Genomic DNA, 20,343 nt, shown 5'->3' with positions numbered 1-20,343 from the left:
GAAGGGAATCCTAATGGGATGCGAAGCAGCAGCGGTGCGCACGGCGTGGACCCGGTTGAAACGGGCGTCAACGCGGGTGCTGGAGGAACGGTTTGAGACGAAACTCGGTGTAGCGTTTACTTTCGAGAGTAAACGTTTTGCTTGAAACGCAAGGACGCGGAAGGCGGGTTGGGTTTCGTGTAAATTTCATCGCAAAAAAACGAGGCCAAAAAGTGTTTCAGCTCGACGTGCGATGAAGCGTTGCCAGAGGTGGGGAGAGTGAAGCAAGAGAGGTGTGTTGCGAGAGGGTGGAGAGGCCGGCAGCTTCAGGTGCTGCGCCGAGCGCGAAGCGGGAGAGGGAGAGAGGGACGTCAGCACACACCTGCGAGGGAAGCTTGCGAGAGGAGCGTGACGTCAACGCGCAGCTGCGGTGTGACCTACTTGGCACCACTCCAACACCTGCGGCGAGGGGAACGCGTTGCGGCACGTTCGTATGGACGCACGTACGTACGGCGTTACACACGCGAGTCAAAGAGCTGCTTCACATCTTATAAATGTGAAACATAAAACAGTGTTGTATAACTTTAACAAATAACGTGATAACGTGATAATTAACGTGATAGAATATAAATTGATTTCGGAAAAACGTCAGCGAAAAGTGATAGGTACAAGAACGCCAAACAAAACACTTGACTTTCAAGACCTTTTATAATGTGTGGCTCCCGACATTTTTTTTTTTAAAGTTAATGTTTCTTTTTTGTGGTTGGTGCGAATTTGTGGCGTCGGCTACACCTGTTCTCTCTCATAGTAGATGCCGTTACACAATTCCTGTCACGTGTAACTCAACAGCTGCGTTGACGTGCACCGCAGATAGCGCTGGTGCTGGTGTTCATGGTGTCTGTGATCGTGTACCGAGTGTTGGTGTCGATCCCTCTGTTCCGGAGTCAATCGTTCAAGGGGCTCGCCTCAGTGATCGCCAGCAGCTCGGGCGCATTCGTCAACCTCATCTTCATCATGATCCTCGGAAAGGTCTACGAACGGCTCGCATATCGGCTCACGCAGTGGGGTAAGCCACACACAGTTGTTCGTATGCTAACACAGAGATTTCAAGAGACGAAAAGTTTCGGCACGACTTAAAGGAGTACCAACACGATTTTGAGGCCCCCAAAAACAGACATTTCTCTTTTTCGATGGAGTGCACTACCAACGCTCTACCCACACCGGAGTCCGACAACAAGAATACGTTTTAGTTTGATATTAAAGTTTTCGTCACCCACCGTCTGCAAACGTCAACCATTGCAACTGACATTATTGCGATAATTCAACGCGGTTCACCGGATTTGCGAAATCGACGTCCCACATGTAGCCTAAATCGTAGACATTGCTTTAAGTCTTTGGACGACAATTTATCGTCGTTGTTTACGTGAACCACGTTCGACTGACGGCTAATTGACAGCTATTGCCAATATGTAGGGTGTTGCAGTCTTGTTGAAATGTCAGACTTGTGTTGACAAGTCCCGCAGCCGCCCACTCGATACCAAAACCGACATTGCTTTTTTCATGCATTTTCAAGCACTACGTCACTTTCTGTAAGGTTCTCAAACATATCGGGGGTTTCGCGTCTTAAGACCACGATATGATTATAGGACACGCCGTATAGAGGAGGGCTCCGAAGATTTCGACCATCTGGTGTTCTCTGACGTGCATTGACGTCACACAGTACACGAGCCTATATACCATTTCGCCCTCAGTGAAATATGGCCGCATTGGCCGAGATCGAACCCGCGACCTTGGGTTTGGCAGCCGAGAACTTTAGCCACTTATCTACGGTGGCGGACTCTGTAGAATTCTAGATACCGGTGCTGCAGAGCGACAATCTGAAAATATTTGCCATGCGTGTAGGTACTCCTTTAAGTTTCCGTTATTAGGCTGTGCCCATTCAGAGGTTTTATAGTTTTTGTATAAATGTCTTTCATGCAGAAATGCACCGCACGCAGACAGACTTCGACAACAACCTCACGCTCAAAGTGTTCCTGTTCCAGTTTGTGAACTTCTATTCGTCAATTTTCTACATAGCATTCTTCAAGGGACGGTTAGTTCTCGTCATGAAGTGGTGGGAGCGGTGCTGAAATGTGCATATATGCACTTGCTGACGCAGGTTCGTTGGATACCCGGGAAAATATGGACACCTTCTTGGCCTACGCAATGAGGAGGCAAGTATCGTAATAACAGTAAGTCGCCAAAATGCAATGGCGTTTTTAACTTTAATGTAGAATAAACAAACTTGTCAATCAAACATGATAAAGCGAAAAAATACAGGGATATGAAGTGTTGTACCATATCATGTGAGGCAGTTTTAAAGTAATTACCTCCAAGCACAATGATGCAATGTCTATGGTTGCTAAAAGTGCTGCATTTCTATTTGCAACTATGTTGTGGATGCAAATTAACGAGAAAGTTTGGACAGAGTATCGAAGAAAATTTAGTTAAACAAAGAAGCTACATTACAGCAGCGTATACATATATAATTTAAAAATTCAGTAGCTCCCACGTGTTTCGCAAATTGATGTTATGCGAAGCATGCTGAGGGAAGGCGATGGTGTTGGAAATTTTTATTAAGCGACACGTTCTGAAATGACGTTAAATATATGTACATACTTTGCACGCACAGACATAGGTTTATATAACCAGTTGTTTGCACTTGCGCAACGATGCCAACTGGAACGTGCGTATCAGCAACACGAGAATCTGACATTTTAGGATTCGGAAAACCGCTTAACAACCACTCAGTGACTACGGCGTAATATCTGAGTACACGCACAAGGCAACGGCCTTACACCACCAGCTGCAGAAGAAGCCGGAAGTATACTCTTGAAATGTTACATTAGCGAAACCGAAAAAGTCAGAACTGATTGAGCGTTTTCTAGAACAAAGTCTTCAATAAATTACACGTGTCTTTGCAATTCGTGCAGACTCGGCGACAAGTGCTTTGTGGCCACAAAGTAAAAAAAAAATCCTATTTAAATTTACTTTCAAAGTCCGTATAAAGTCACCCCGTATATACTTGGGGATAGGAGTGATGTATACTGTTGTGTGTGCAACATGGGAGCTTTTAGTCATTGTCCTATAGATGCTGGACTCGGCAAGCTACTTTAGTTGGTCGCTATGCGTGTTATCGGGCGTGTGTATCATGTGCAAATGCTTTATTTCGAACATTGATCTCTTACCCTCTTCAAGCATGTCAAGCGTGTCGTCAAGCAAACATCACCAGAAGCTGTTTTTTTTTAATCCATCTTTCGCTGCCGTCACGTCAACAAAGCACCTGCTTAAGTTTCACGGCTATGCGAAACAATCAGAACTCGATTATTGCCACAACAACAAAAAAAGTACTTTTTGACTTGAACTTCGCTGGATTCCTGTAGTGGAAAAAACTGTGTGCCAATAATATTTTTGCGAGTCGATGTTTCCCGCTCAAAAGCATTTTTCGTGAAGGGTTGGGGGATACGACGGCACTTGTGTTTCGTTTATTCATTTCGTTATAACAAACTGCAGACAACAGTGAGGTTTTTGCAGGAAGCAATATAATTTTTTTTTCAAGGAAAGAAATACAATACAAGAATTGCAGTACTGCTAGTACAAATCAGATTCTCCCCTTGTTATCTTCCGTGCTTGGCAAATTGTCCCATTTGTAGTCTCGTTAATTATACTTCCGCTTTATGAAGAAGTTTGCCATGAGCAATGCCTTTCCCGTGTTTCAGTGTAGCGGAAGCGACTGCCTGTCGGAGCTCGCCCAGCAGCTGGCCGTCATTATGGTGGGCAAGCAGATGATTAACAACGCACAGGAGATCCTTGTACCGTAAGCACACTACGTTCCATACATTTCACATACCCCTTTGTATGCTGTGGTGCACAATGCACTGTTTTGCTGCCTGTTATGTTTAGTCAAGTTCCTTGCCCAACGCGTTAATCACTCTGAAACTCCTTGTCCAAAGGGCTTTTCAACAGTAATTGATGTATGTTAATACAGAGATGCCAGGCGTTTTTCAACTATACACCATGCGCACCTATTGATAAAAAAAATATGCTCGTATCGTGACATTCAGATAGTTCTTCATAGCTTTTTTTTTCTTTCCAGTGACGAAATTTGAGGAAAAAGTGTGTTAGCGTTTTCTAGACCACAATCCTTCTACACAATAACTATAGAACCCTTCAAAAAGACTGTACGCACTTCTAGTCAGTCACCATAAATTCTGGCCGAAATAACATTCACTGTCTCGAGTGCTTTATGCAAGCTGTCATTGTTACATCAATATTTCTTACGGGCCTTCTACCTCTGAAAGATTAAGATAAACAGTGTCTGCAAACACTGTATTCTTGCGCATATTCAAAACCATTTGGATTTTTTTACGTCGAATCAGTCGGTGGTAGCGCATTGCAAGGCGTAAAGCTGATGTTACATTAAAAAGGCAAATGAAGACAATAAAATCTAAAAAAACTGTTTTACTGAAGAAACTCTTGCAACGCAACAATATATATATACATACACACACACACACACACACACACACACACACACACACACACACACACACACACACACACACATATATATATATATATATATATATATATATATATATATATATATAATATGAATCCCGTTTGCTTTTTGTTTCGTCACGATTGAGCTCTCGACATTTCTCATGTCAGAATGCAATGTTACCATTTAGCCCGGCTATTGTGAAGACGACACTCGGCATATCTCCAAGAATAACTTAAAATGACATCTGAATATCACGATATTCGTGCTAAGCAGTGAAGCTATGGTGGTGAAACAGGTCTGCATTGCCAAGATTCTTATTTTGCCTAACGCTGTTGGACTTTTATGATCAGCCTTCTAATTGTCTATTGCCACACGGCGTATAGAGCTGCAGCAAAGGAAGGTTTGTTTTCGCAGGAAGATCAAGGCTTGGTGGCATCGACATAGGACCAAGATGGTGTACCATGAGTCACTAACGCGATGGGAGCAGGACTACCAACTCATTCAAAACGAGGGACTCTTCCAAGAGTATCTGGAGATGGGTAAGTAGCCCTTCGCCCAAGTTCAAAGTGATCCATTTCGAGGCTTGATGAGTAATTCATAGCGAACAGAAGTCGCCATCAATGTGCACAGGGGGACAGCAGCGATTACCTATAATTAATTTGTATTCGTGTCTTGCAATTAGCGCATTTCAAACCAGCAGCGTCTCGAAACCTGCACTCGTTTCCAGTCTTCTGAAACTAACATTTAGTTCAGGTAAAGCAAAGTAGAGTGTAATAAGTTAATGTGCTTTGAAAATACAGTTGATTTAAATTGCCCTGAAAGTTGTACCGGCACAGTATGTCAGTGAAGCTTTACGAAATGTCAGGAAAGTTACCCTGACGAGGTCAGTAATAGATATATATATATATATATATATATATATATATATATATATATATATATATATATATATATATATATATATATATATATATATATATATATTAGAACCTGCTTCAGAAAGGAAGCACAACACGTCGGTGCTATACATTTGAAGGTTTATTTTGGGAACAATAAAATATAACAAAAGATGTTGAACGCTAATCTATAAATAAGGTAAAATGGCGGTTGTAGTATAAAATATAGTTTACAAATCACCAACCTGCCTTGCAAGGTCAGTCGACTACAACCAGAACGATGAACATATATACGCTGAGAAAACTGAGTGCGTGTTCGCAAAATACTGCATGTAAGACGCAGGTGTCGTCCCCAAATGTTGATCGATGGCGTTGTCGTGTCGTTTCTACGTCGTCATGAGTAACGGACAAAGCTTTTATAGTACGTCCAGCGTTAGAATTGGTGGAAACTTCCTCTTGAGAACAATTCTTTCCTAAAACGTTTTTGTGAATACTGGTCCTGAATGTCAGCCGTGCCGGAAGTGCTTTCACATAAAGATTATTTCTTACGCGTATGCCAATTCTTTATAAGAGAAATGCTACCGAATTCAAAAGTATCGCATTAATAGTTATCCAAACTTCACTCCTTCATGCTGAAATATCCTTCAGTGCCCCCTGTTTATGCAAAAAAGAGTTATGTCATCGAGGCCAGAGCATATGCCAGGCAATTCTGGCCACCCATTCGTGAAGCAGGCACGGCGAGTCTTTATCACCTATCTCACAGATGCAGCAATGCAGTTGCCTTTCCAAGCTATGTTCACGAAGCCCACTAAGACCCGACACTCGCTGTGCGGGTAACGTGTATACCAACTCGCCCGAGCTGCACGAACGATGCACGCTATGCGTCTCTTGCCACGCAGTGCTGCAGTTCGGCTTCATCACCATCTTCGTGGCAGCATTCCCGCTGGCGCCGCTGTTCGCGCTGCTCAACAACTGGGTCGAGATCCGGCTCGACGCGCAGAAGTTCGTCTGCGAGACACGCCGCTGCGTGCCTGAGCGTGCACAGAACATCGGCATATGGTTCTCCATCCTTGAGTTCCTAGCCAAGGCAGCCGTCATCAGCAATGTACGTTTTTCGTCTGTATACATGTGATCATATATAATATTACAGGTTGAGCAAGTTGGTGCCTTACAATGCCTTATTGCTGTAGCGCAGCTCAGTTCGAGCACGAAGGAAAAAAGTCGATAGCGAGAAAGGAAACGGCAAGCAACACGATGAGTGCTAAACTTCCAACTTGGGTGCCTAATCCGTCACCCTACAGCACATTATATGGATCGCTTACCGCACACGTGACTCTAAGCACAATACAAAAAAATACAACGTGTGCTGCAGCACACATGACAAAAAGAAAACTCAATTGAACCAGTATTAAACGTTTCAATTTAGAAGTCTACAACTTCATAGAACACATGTCGTTCGGCCTAAGAAATCGACCTCTTTTCCAGATAAGGATGCAGATGGCGTGCTCACTCACAACTTGACACATTTTGCAATATAATTCTGTTGAATAACCTCTCGTGTCAACTGACTACGACTGCGGCCCAAGATGACACATCGGCCAAACACTTGACTGCACTTATCTTGCAATGCATAGCCAGGAAACTGCGAGATTAAACTTTTTTTATTTGAACATTATGCTCGCGCAGGGGATCATAAACTAACTCCCATGCTCCCTCGGTGCGCGTCACTGAACTCTAACCGGGGTTCTTCTGCAATTGTCTGATAAATACACAAACGGGCCTCGGATCTTACAATACGTATATTTTGTAAGCCTTTGATTGTCGTCGTTCTTGGACTGGAAGAGCGACAAGTTAGCCTTGTGCAAGATTTTAAATACTGGTCAGCAATATGTTTACTTGTACGCCATTGATATGCCAAAAAATGCTACGGGAGTAAATAATATTTTTTTTTCATTTCTACTATTACTTTTTTGTAAATGACAACCTGCACAGATAGTGGTATTACGTTTATGCAGCTGATCTACCATCCACATTATCGAGTATAAAAATGTAATGTATATTTATTCTCATTTTTTGTACTTGTACGCATAGCTGAACCACTTAAGCAACAACAAACGAAAGCTCCAAAGTTTTAATGTGTTGCCATTTTAATACACGGCTTATTCCTCTTCCGAATTTTCTTATTACATTGAACAATGACAATTCACTGCGCACCCCACTTGCTTGAACATCCCGCATAGTTATCTGGTGTAGCCTCGTACTCCCCATTTTTCAAGAGTGTTCGAAGAATTACATGCATCTTTGAAGGCGATTTTGCTGATTACTAGGATTTCAGTGTACGTGTGTGAATTAGCGGCTGTTCTCTACTAAATACATTTATATGTCTTAAATATTTCAAGCGCCCTCATCCCTGTCCCCAGTGTAGGGTAGCATACCGGTCTTTCTAGACTGGTTAACATCGCCGCCTTTCCTTTCCCTCCTTGTTCCTTCCTTCCTAACTTGGGTGCACTTTGCGGTCACTGCTGCGGCAACGTGCTCACAGCTCGCTTCCTACTCGACGCAGGCATTCCTAATTGCGTTCACCTCCGACTTTCTGACGAGGACAATGTACCGGTACGAGTTCGACTGGGACCTCAAGGGCTACGTCAACTTCACGCTAGCACATGCACCAAAGGGTTCGTTATCTCTACCATGCAGGCGAGTACCAAATTCATGCCACTAAATTTTGTGTGCTCTTCGTCGTGGCAGCATTACTATCATCACGTGCGCGGTGTCTACCATTAGGAAAAAAGGGGGTGGGGAGGGGGAGTTTTTACACCCAACTCCTTATCGAGAACCTGCGTACGCCTACGGGGAAGAAATCTGCTGTTTGAAATAACATGTATTGTGCCAGCTGGCGAGAATCACGCTCGGGACACATTATTTTTCTTAAGTCACCAACCGACATGAAGAAAATTGTTTCAAGTTAATGTCTTAGCTATCACAGCAGTCAATGACACTTACATATGTCTTCGTCAGCACTGCCGCTGTATATCGTAAGACAGAACTGGCTGGCTGTTGGCGCGGCGAGGTTTTTATTTGTGCGTACAGCACAAAATGTGACCTCCTAATGAAAGGAGGTAGGTGTGTAGGGACGAAAACAAAGAAGAGGTCAAGACAACACGAATGCCGACTTTCAAATAAAATGGCACACTGCAGTGGAAAAGAAAGTATAGAGGCAAAAACTTATCTGCGTATATGCACAGGCATGGAGCATGACATGTTAAACTAGCACAAGTGTTAACTAGTCAGGCATTTCTATATATCGTAATGAAAGTCAAACGACGGTCAACCTACACATGCGCTACCGCTACCATCAATATGCCATGCCTCGATCAATAACACATTTCTTCGTACTTCGGCCTTCAACGTTGAACATTCGTAGAATTTAGGCGGTCATTTACACCGACGATAATTCAAAGGTCTAAGGTCTATTAAATGGTGAGCCTCTGAAGTCCCATTATTTCTTTATAAACAGAGTGACCGGTTCCCCACACATTGAAGCAGGCGCAGGTAAAAAGAACTTCATGTGGGTCTTATTCATCTTCAAGTATTTGCGCAGACAAGAGCGAAATTTCTTCCTCAAGCGCGACAAGCAGTGGGTGGCTATATATAACACACTTTTCTTTCATGTTGCCAATGTAATAGGCTTCCATTATATCTATCGAAGTTTGGTTTCGATGCATATACTCTAAGGTAGTGTTGTTAAAACAAGGCATGCATGCACACTCATTTCGATGCAGTACTAAATGTATATATAGTTGCGCACGTTTGTGTATCGCACGTTTGTCCCCGCATGCAAGCGCGAATACTTCAAGATGAACTTCATATACCACGTCTCCGACTGACAAGTTGCCAAGAGAACACAAATCAATCCTCAAAGTGCTTTAGTCACTGTTGGGCACACTTCGCGTGTTCTTCAGCAGGTTGAAGTCACCATACGCCGAGTCCATACAACAGGTACTGGAAGGTCTATGTCCAGTGCTTGCAAGACGTCAGCACACACCATGCCTCGACGATGCACAGTGGAACGTGATACGCCCGAAAGCATCCGCTGTGGAACGCAGCAGTGTATATTTTATGCTTACGTGAACTTTTCAGCGTGTTTTCTTCTTTCTATATCTCTATCTTTTCAGCCCCTAATCTGCATCACCCAAGCGTAGGATAGCAAACCGGAAGCGCGTCCAGTTCCTCTTCTTCTTCTTCCTCCTTATCCTCCACCTCACACACGTATGGTGGGATATATGTATACGTAAATTTCCGCGTGTGTGGATAAGCTTTCGTGCTTATTTTTCATTTCCGCCATGGTGACCCTACTCAGCTGGCAGTCGGCATCAGTGTTGTCTTGTTCTCTTCCTCACGTCAGAGTATGCACGCATAATATACCTTATTTTCACCAATTCGCATCAATTGTATTGCTCAAATTTCTGTGTTCTAAGATATGAGTATATGATTGCCACAACATTGATGAGCAGACCACATTAGTATGGTGCCACTATTGTAGCCCTCTAGCTCAGGCCTTTGATGCTGAAGTCGTAAGTCTTGATGCCCGCACTGCCGCATTGGAGCCATCATTCATAGGGCATAGCGCATTACGACAGGGGCAGAAATATAAGGACACATGCACACACAGCGCTATGTACGTATGCCCTTCTTCGTTGTCCTTGTCGTCGTCGATGTGCTACAACATATGAATTATGGATCCTAACCACAAGAGACAGTGGGATTGGGCGTGCTGGTATAACATCATAAAGGTTGCTTACCAGCGCAAACGACAGGGCAGGAGTGGACAGGAGAAGAGACGAGACCGAGCGCTGAACTGCGAACGATTTATTTCTTGTGAAGGTATTCGCTTTTATACAGTTACCAGTCGCACTAGTCATGCACGAAACACATTGACAATGGATTAGTACATCACATTGACAAGCAAAAGAACAACTTTTCCTTATCGGTGAGCGCGACAGAAGGGGTGCTAACACAAGCATCTTTCAATGAGCACATCTTTTCTGCCTCTATGTTCTCGCGTGTGGTACGATCTCTGCATCTAGCAACAATAGAACACTCTGAAAATATTGGCCGGCAGCCACACGTGCCGCAGTGAACGGACAGCCATCCTTGTTTATAGTGATCCACATTGTACATATGTTCCCTCAGCCTCTCATTTATACAACGATCTGTTTGACCGACGTAATACCTTCCACACGATAACAGTAGCTGATACACCTCATTACGGATGCAATCTCTGAATTTATTTGCATGTTTTGTAGTGCAACCGAGGGTAGGTCTGGATGGAGGAACGGACAGCTTGCACAGGCGACTCAATTTTTGAGGGGCCGTAAAGACCACCTTCACATTAACTCGCTGTGCCACTTTCTTAAGATTGTGCGCTATCTTGTGCATATATGGAACCACGGCGAAAGCCTGTCTAGCTGTGACAGGTGGGACTGCATTATCTGTCCCTTTGGCTTTAAGCTCACGCCGGATTTTTGAAGGTTACGTTTTCCATCCCATAGGATGTACGTGAACTGAAGGTAAAAAAAAAATCCGGTATCTGTATTGGTTCTTGCATCGCTCCCATCGTCAGTGACCTGTTTTTAGGCAAGTTAGACAGATCCATTTCGGAAGTTTTCACTAACACTAATGTGACGCACGTTTTTAGATACGTAGATGATTTTTTAAATTTTTATGGACACTTGCATCGTATAAGAATGACGCTCTTACAGTTTTAGACCAGATTCGAAATGGTTTTAAACATTTTGAGCTTACTCATGAACTTTCTGAGAATTGTGAAATCAGGTTCCTTGACTTTAAGCTTTTCCTGAATAATGGACGCACTTGCTGGATGTATCAACCACGTGGAAATAAGCCTGTTTTCCCATTTAATTCCGCGCTTTCTAAATTAGTTAAGCGAGGTATTGCAGAGTCTTTCTTCGTGAATGCCTTGCGAAAATCCTGTGTGCACAAGATTACAGAAAGCTTTGTTGAGCAATCTTCAAGGCTGACGTCGGCTAGTTACCCCGACCACGTGTAAGTTTCCGTTGCCGAAAGCCTGCTGCGTGAACTTAAGGCCAAAGGGACAGATAATGCAGTCCCACCTGTCACAGCTAGACAGGCTTTCGCCGTGGTTCCATATATGCACAAGATAGGGCACAATCTTAAGAAAGTGGCACAGCGAGTTAATGTGAAGGTGGTCTTTACGGCCCCTCAAAAATTGAGTCGCCTGTGCAAGCTGTCCGTTCCTCCATCCAGACCTACCCTCGGTTGCACTACAAAACATGCAAATAAATTCAGAGATTGCATCCGTAATGAGGTGTATCAGCTGCTGTTATCGTGTGGAAGGTATTACGTCGGTCAAACAGGTCTTTGCATAAATGAGAGGCTGAGGGATCATATGTACAATGTGGATCACTATAAACAAGGATGGCTGTCCGTTCACTGCAGCACGTGTGGCTGCCGGCCAATATTTTCAGAGTGTTCTATTGTTGCTAGATGCAGAGATCGTACCACACGCGAGAACATAGAGGCAGAAAAGATGTGCTCATTGAAAGATGCTTGTGTTAGCACCCCTTCTGTCGCGCTCACCGATAAGGAAAAGTTGTTCCTTTGCTTGTCAATGTGATGTACTAATGCATTGTCAATGTGTTTCGCGCATGACTAGTGTGACTGGTAACTGTATAAAAGCGAATACCTTCATAAGAAAGAAATTTTTGGCAGTTCAGCGCTCTGTCTCGTCTCTTATCCTGTCCCCTCCTGCCCGGTCGTTTGCGCTGGTAAGCAATTAACCTTTAGGATCCTAACCAACTAACCCGCGGACAGTACCTTAGCAAACTGCATTGGAAGCGTGACTTTGTAACAGCTTAGCAGTGGCATATGGTATGTAGCTACACGAGTTTGTTCGGAGTACACGTCTATTACGATTCACAGCTCGCACATAACTAAGTTTCATTAATTCTGCACATATATAGGATCACGAGTTGATCTTGTGAACTCCGTTTTCATGCTATCCTGTGCCTGCCAAACGCGACAAATGCATGTTTATACACGACAGGGAAAACGCCGCACAAATGAGAGAACATGCTTTCAAAACACGTGTAGCAATTCTTTTGTGTATGAAGAGGCAGGTTCGCTATACCTTATAACCATTATTGAGTCCGACTGTGAGAAACGTAGTTTTGATGATGTGCCGCAGGTACCGTGATTTGAGGGACGAGAACGGGAACTGGACTTTCTTTCACTGGAAGCTGCTGGCTGTGCGACTAGCTTTCGTCATTATATTTGAGGTGAGCACAAGCACATAGTCTGAAAACCTCAGTCGACTGGAATAATCTGTCAGCGTCTGTAGTAACTATACGCGATCCAAATCTTTTCAAACATTAGCTTGGGAACATGATCTAGAATCGTAAAAGTCTGTCATCTGTTCTCTCTTTTTTCCTTAATTCTTGTTTGGTGTTCAGAGCTGTTGCCCTTGTAATTTTTGCTGTTATTATATTTATATCTGAATTACTCAATTGAGTGGTACATTTTATATAACCAGTGTTTAAATCAGTGTTATCCTTTACTTTTGTGTTTTTATTATACATGTTACTGTATACTCCCCTGATTTGATTGTTCATGTATCTCTTTCGTTTTTGTTTTTTTTTTTTTCATCTCTTCGTATTTGCTCTTAATTACCCTCTATAGTGTACTGTATGCACCTTGAGGGTATTTCAAATAAATAATTAGGTGCACCACTTCATTCAGAGCGCATGGTCATGAATTTTATAGCATTACAACAGAAATATATGTGGTTATGGTGCTCAGCTGGTGACACGAATATTGAGATAACTAATCCTGGCCGTGGCGGATGCATTTTCAATGAAGGCAATAATGATTGAGGCCCGTGTACTTATACGCTTAGGTGGACCTTAAAGGACCCCAGGTGATTGGAACTTCCGGAGCCTTCCACTATATACGATATGCCTCATAATTTTGTCGTGGTTTTCGGACGTAGCGCCCCAACAATTATTATTATTACGTCAAAATTGGCGAGATCATAGAATGTATAGGCGAAATCAGGGAGTTGCTGAAAAAACGCAAGTGCGCCAAACTACGATTTTGAAATGCTAAAATTTTCCTGCAGCTTTATTGAATGCTGAAAAGAGAAAGGGTATGAACCCTGACATTGTTTATTTCCACATAGCAGTAGGAGTCTCATTAGAAGTATTGCTCATTATCAGCGTCTTCAGTTCGGTGACTTGTTGAACGACCGTTGTTGATCTCAAACCCTAGTCTTCATGTAAACATTACCTTGTGATGGCATTCATATGCCTAATGAAGCTTTTATGGACTAGCGGTTTTCCTGTGTGCATCTTTCTGTGTCCTTGTTTTGTTCCGTCATATTATGCATTCAACTTTTACGAAAGTTCTAATAAATGTGTGTTTTAACAAGACTGCTAACGAATGGTGAATTCGATTATAATTTGTTGGGTTTCTGCGTATCATATGTTCCTTGCGTATAGGATGCCCTTTATTGCGTCACTGCCCACATACGTTAATCAAACTATTACAATCGTTTAAGCTGTGGCATTGGTCTGTAAGTTAACCGCACCACATGTTCACAGCACGTGGTCTTCTGCGTGTGCCGTCTGATTGACCTGGTGGTGCCGGACATCCCAAGTCAATTGGAGTTGAAAATCAAGCGTGAGCGATACCTGGCGAAGCAGGCACTCGCCGACTCGGAGACCATCATGAAGGTCCGTTTTTTTCCCCTCTGTTTTTTTACCACGTTTCGTTAAGCAGCTGAAAATTATACTGTGGCAGTTGTTTCTTTACGCTTATATAACCAGTAAGCCTTATTTCTCGTACAATGTAGTCTTCTTGATGACTTATCCGTGTTTGTACAATGTCGTTGGCAGCCATTGTGTTGAATCAAGCTTTTCATTTGTTTACTGTTTAGTTTGTGCTTAACATTCACTCTCTTAATATTTTTGGGCTCTCAGTTAAATAAAAAACACAGCGATAACCTATTTGTTCCCCTTAACGTTTTTTTTTGTTTTTTTTTACTAAGAGAAAGCAATTTACCATAAGCATAAATTGAAACGCAAATAAAGATAATCAAATTAGGCTGAACGAAATAATTAGCGCGAAAGACGAGGACGAACAGGTAACAACAAACATAAACAGTGTTCGACATGAAACAGCCCTTAAGGTATTTAGTTCAAGATGGAAGCACACCAGCATGTCCAGCTGATAGTGATTGCATGAGTGTGACAGCACAAAAAAATAACATATTTTAGTCGTTCTTCACTTCTTCACTTCTAAGTCATCTACTACCAACTCGATAATCGTTAAATAATCCCAGTACTGGCGTTAGCTCCAACAAGAACTTAATTTGGGCCAGTAAGTTCGTGCTAAATAACGTAGGTACAACGCAACCAATGCAGAAAGAAAAACTAAAACAGGAAATAGTGCCGTTTCCTGTCCGTTTTCTTCCTGCATTAACGTGATGTACCTACGATATTTGATATAAAGTTAACTGTTACCACTGTTCGAAATCTCGTCGTAAAAACATCCTCACCCTATCAAACACAAATCAGTGGCACTGAGGAGCATTTCTTCTACAATCTTTGTCTAGATAATTTAAGCAACACGAGTTCAAGGTACCTTCACCGCGTCACAATCCACTTGCCGAACTCTTGGTGCTCTAGAAGGTACGTCACCTTGACCCAGAGTGACAGTTCGCAGTTCTCTCTTTCGAGGATCCTAAATGGAGGCAAACTGAGCATCCCCGCGTTCGCAGCCGTAATTCGAGCCGCTGCTTCGTCTCTTTGGCAAATTCTGCGTTATTTCACGCGTGTTAATGTTCGTGCGTGCAGAAACAAAAACATAACTGCGGTCGTGCTGCCGACAGTACACCTTTTTCTCACTTCCCGTCATAGATATTCCAACTTTCTAGAAGAAAAAAAAATGCTGGAAACACCTCAAATTAAACTTACATAGTTTAAGTTCGCTCTTTTTGGTACTTCAGGTGGGGTGACCGAAAGGTCGGCGTTGGCAACTGTAATAGTTTCTTTTACGATCAAACAAACCAATGCTATCAAATCAGGCTTAATGCTTCTCTTTCTGTTGATAAAAAGGGCTCCGATTATCGGCATTTTGTGCAACCTATTGCTTCATTTTTATTACACTGCTAAGTATCACCAATGTTTGCATGTCATCTTAATATTGTTTCAAATTCGTTTGATTTCCATCGTGTTTTGTTTATTATTATTATTTTATATTTGTGTGACTACGCGGCTTTTGGCCGATTTGACGGAATGAGAGTGTGCCATTAAAATTAGATTTACGCTTATACGTCCACATTTACAGGTGGCGCAGAGAAAAGACGACGACGATGACGAAGAAACAGAGGCGCCAGCTGTCTGAAGAACCAGAATAGCGTTTTAGTTTGAGCTGGCTTAGACTACAGCGCGAACCCGGAACTAGACGCACCCGCAATTTGCCTCCTGCGGGCTGTTTTCTCAACGGTTGTACCTCCGAGGCATTGCGCGATTGCCGAGAAATGCTGCCAGAAAAGGGGCCGTGAGCTGCGAAAGCAACCGCTAGGCTCACCAAGCCTACAAGAACGTGGTACCTTTAACGATCGGGCGAGTACTTTGTGGGAACTCTGCTTTACCTCCAGCGCATCAGGTGATTCATATTATCGTTTAAGCGCCTGCATGGTGATATTGAAATTTGGAGGAAGGCACAACTGCGCACCGCCATAATTTATCCGATGAAATTCTGTCAGCAAGTGTCGCTATCCTATACCACTTGGGTCAGAATGAAAAGTATCCATCGCACTTTTCGATTATTCTAAAGCAATGTTATATCATTTACGCTTTTGTAACGCTGGGTCTACATCACCCGCGGCAGTGTGGGCGATGCAGAAAAATGTGAAGGACAGGGTTATTAACCGCAAATACTATCCAGCTTGCTCCTTTGCACAAGAAATGGAACAATGAGATATTTAACGAGAAAAATGACACAGCAGCATCCATTGCATCATATGGTGGTTGAGACAAAAATACAGCTTTTTGCCAGTTTATTGCTGTTCGGTTTTGATTTATCTTAGGCTTGATTAACTTCGGCAAAATGTGATTATAGGAAGACGACCGGCACTTCTAAGTGAATATGTGCCTCAGACTCAGTCGGCCAATAAGCCTGTTGGTCTCGGCGCCATGGCGGCTTTGCTCTATTTTATGGTTGTATATACGGAGCTAAAGTTTTAATTCCGAACTGGTGTAGCTCTTGCACATTCCCTCGGGCGCTGCTTCCTTCCATGTGTCAGGTGATGACCAGGGATGTCCAACAATTGCGTCACAAGACCGTTTTCGCTCTCGGCGACCATTTGAACGACGTGAAAGCGTTTCGCTCTATCTTTGCCCTATTCTTCCATACTCATGCATTTGTATACGTATACACAACTGCGTTTTTATTTGTTTTTGTATTTGTTCGTGTTCTTTCGCGTTTGGGATCGAAGCAAAACTGTCCAGATTTTATAAATTATTTGCTGTATAAGTATAATATTCACCGGAAAACTCAACCCCAGATTATATCTGGAATAACTCTGTGTACAAGTGTACGAAGTAACGCATGATTCTTAGGAGTGTTATTCTCCATATTGGATTTTATCGGAATTATTTTTACTGCGTCCGGTCTGCGCTTAGCTTTGTGAACGACCGAATTTTCTTTGATATTGTCACACCCATGACTTTTTATTATTCCGCCACGGTGGATCGATGCCAAGGCAACGGTGCTCGGCTGCAGACCTGAAGGTCTCGGTTTCGAACCCGCCCATGGTGGTCGCATTTCGTCGGAGGCGAAAAGTCAGATGCTCGTGCTCTGTGCGATGTCGGTTCACGTTCAAGAACAGCAGATGGTCGAAATTTCCGGAGCCGTCCACTACGGCGTCTCTCATAGTGTGGTTTTGGGACGTAAAACCCCGGAATTCACGTTGACTGGTTTTACTGTTATTGACTTGTTTTATTATTGACGACCGTCGGAATTTTCAAGTTGACGCAGTGGTGCTCAGTGGTATCATCGCACGTACGCTGTCAGCTTGATCAGTGGTTGAAACAAATTCTCTGTAGAGAATGAGAATGAACGCTTATATGTTGTTTTTAGCGAAGTTTCACTTATCGCCTTCCTGCGAGGTCCTGGCTCTTTTGCAATCCTTATTGCTACTGACCACTCAAATTATGGTTGCCCAACAAATACGAAGTGCCAACATTCGTCGCCTTGGGTTCTTGCGCAGTTACTTGATGTGGCTGTACCATGATTTACGCTACTCACTGGCGCAGTGGTGCTTGCTAAGAAGAGATGCTTTCCTGATTGAGTGCTCTTCACCTCATATTTGTTTCTCGTACTGCGTCTTATACATGCATTATGTATAGACCAAACTCCCAAGCGAAAGTAATGTTTCTGTGGAGAGCCTCGTCTTCAGTGTTCACATCCACAGAACCTCACCCAGGAGAGAAGAGCTTTACGTGCCGCTAATCTGATATCTTTGCCACTCTCAACAGTCATTTCGAGACACGCCTCCAAGCTATCACCGGGTCAGTGTTTGCTGCATCGCACCGCTCTTTGACTATAACCGGGGAAAAACAGGCTATGCATCCCACGTGATAAAAATGCTGCCTGCCGGCCCCCGGCTTTGTGTCACTTGAACCGCACTAGCTAGCTAACAGTTGTGTGACGTTTGTAATAAACTTTGCCAGCACGGGTAACCTGACAGGGACGAATACACAGGAGTAATCCATGAGAGCAATCCATGGGAGTAAGTGTTGCACGGATCGGCTCCCGGTGATCAAATAGTAGATAATCATCGCCTTGCGTATGCTGGCGCTTTTTACTTAACACTGGCCCGGTTTTGAAGGAGCCAGCAATGCCTGATATCTATGGTTGCGCCTAGCACAAGGCCTCCGCGTCACCCGTGTGAACTGTTAGCTGCATTACCCGAACACCACTCGTGAAACCCTTTCTTGAGATACTCACTGTTGGTCCATACCGCTGCTCGCAAGCGTTTTGCTAAACTTGTGCCACTCTGCCCACAGAGTTGCCGTCATGAGTGCCGAGCAGTGCGACCTACCTTCGATTCTCATCTCTACAGTACAAGAGACGTGCTTGTTTTACGGTCTAAGGTGATGTTCGACCACAAAGTTGTTTCCCCTATAGCTGTTATTTGTCCGTTCTATCTATACACAACGCCTATATGCAGCTCACCCATTTATCACTCAAGTTATTGTTGCACAATTTTTAATGGGCTGTTGTCGATACCCATGTGGTTATGCTGTACATAAATTTTGTAATAAACCCACTCTTTGTTGTGTCAGTGTGGAGTTCCTTTTGTCTTGTTTTGAGTGTTGCGTGTATCAGTACCTCCGCTGTATCGGCCTATATCAGCTCAGAGTCGAAGTCATACCATCCTTCATAGAACTTTGCGGTGGTTGCACATGACGGTACAACGTCGCCGCTGAGCCTTGAGTGCAGTACAACGCACGTTTTCGCCAGAAAATTTCGCACGTATTACACAGCAGTATCCATGTCAAAATTTTGGTTGATTTTGTTCTGGCCAGTGATGGCTTATTTAGGAGCGGAAATTGGTGAGGACGATAAAAGTGTCAGCTGACCAAGCGAGGGAAAATGAAATTTTACGCGCAACGTAAACAGATGTATTGACAGTCTATTATAATGAAAAACAGTGCATATATTAACTACGCTGAAGGTAAAAAGAGGAACAGGTGTGCATTGCATGTAACACATGTAAATATTGACGTATGTTCATTTCGCTGAGCAATATAAACGAGTCAGTGGCTCTCCCATTTGGGGGGGGGGGGGGGGGATTTGTAATGCAAGCCAACACTCCGACGACAACTGAACATAGCCACCCCATTCACTGCCTCCCTGTATTTTTCACAAATATTCCAACGTATACCTTCAGATATACTTTTGTGAATACAATCCAGGATGAGGAGGGTGCTCATGACCGAATTTCCATGATTGATTCTAGAGAAGTGTCGTATTCACCTAAACTGGAGCAGTGGAAACCGCGGGCTCGGATGCAATGCTTTGGAGAACGACTTCTTGGCCCTATCAAGCTGACCTTGCGGTGGAATATTGAAAAATAATAAAAATAATAAACATCATCATTCATGTTATAATTATTTGCTTGGCAAAGCGAGTAAAACCTTCTCCCAGGATATATTCCGCTCACGTGAATAAAATCGCTGTCCGCTGACCCTGTGTCATCTGAATTTTACGATCTGTTGGATTTCTCCAGCTGGAGCAAGAAAATAGCGGGTGCAATATTCCTGTCTAGCACATCATGATTTCCACGTTAGGGCCTGTCACTTATGTTCAACATGTAGTCATGTCATACCATGCTAGTTTTGCGATATGTGATGTGAACGAAACCACGGCATGCAGGAGCACCAAGACCATGACAAGTAAATCATGACATTCATGACAAACATTTCATGATTTTCATGTTATGACTAGGCAATTATGCTCGTAATACAGTCATATTATGTCAAACCAGTTTTAGTATTGATTCCATTATCCAAATGGCCAGAAGAATTAAGTAGGCTGCTAGATAGATAAATAGATACGGTCAAAGTCACCGAAGTTCGGTAACAAATGCTTCACATTTAAAAGAAAAAAAGTGTGAACCAGGATGACGATTTCATAACTGTATCGATTATTACATGTAGTTTTCTTCGAAAATGACGCTGATAACGTCAAGGCTGCGGAAATCTTCCGTAAAATTGAGCAATAAAGCCTTAATTGGCGTAAAATTTACCTATGCATTCTTGAAGGATGACTCAATACAGTTGCTCAATTTGTAGCTAGCATTTACTCTGAATCATG

The 20,343-nt window shown here is 43.1% G+C and overlaps 1 protein-coding gene across 7 annotated transcripts in view; it reads left to right on the top strand.

The window, feature by feature from the left end:
• LOC119183121 (anoctamin-7) overlaps positions 1–18,808 on the top strand; it is a 100,349-nt gene extending 81,541 nt beyond the window's left edge. For 6 of the 7 annotated variants that reach the window (XM_075888822.1, XM_075888825.1, XM_075888823.1 and 3 more), the window contains 10 exons: positions 850–1,045; positions 1,960–2,071; positions 2,138–2,210; positions 3,738–3,835; positions 4,937–5,061; positions 6,318–6,523; positions 7,982–8,115; positions 12,647–12,737; positions 14,058–14,189; positions 15,805–18,808. In XM_075888822.1, the coding sequence (XP_075744937.1) occupies positions 850–1,045; positions 1,960–2,071; positions 2,138–2,210; positions 3,738–3,835; positions 4,937–5,061; positions 6,318–6,523; positions 7,982–8,115; positions 12,647–12,737; positions 14,058–14,189; positions 15,805–15,861 (1,224 nt within the window). In that variant the 3' untranslated portion in view covers positions 15,862–18,808. The remainder of the gene's footprint in view (positions 1–849; positions 1,046–1,959; positions 2,072–2,137; positions 2,211–3,737; positions 3,836–4,936; positions 5,062–6,317; positions 6,524–7,981; positions 8,116–12,646; positions 12,738–14,057; positions 14,190–15,804) is intronic. The other variant, XM_037433579.2, reaches the window with a different exon arrangement.
• The last annotated feature ends 1,535 nt before the right edge of the window (positions 18,809–20,343 follow it).

This window comes from Rhipicephalus microplus, chromosome 3, assembly GCF_043290135.1.
Source record: "Rhipicephalus microplus isolate Deutch F79 chromosome 3, USDA_Rmic, whole genome shotgun sequence".
Classification (NCBI taxonomy): Eukaryota; Metazoa; Arthropoda; class Arachnida; order Ixodida; family Ixodidae; genus Rhipicephalus; species Rhipicephalus microplus.
Note: the sequence above shows the minus strand (reverse complement) of the source record. Positions and strands in the feature narration are given on the sequence as shown.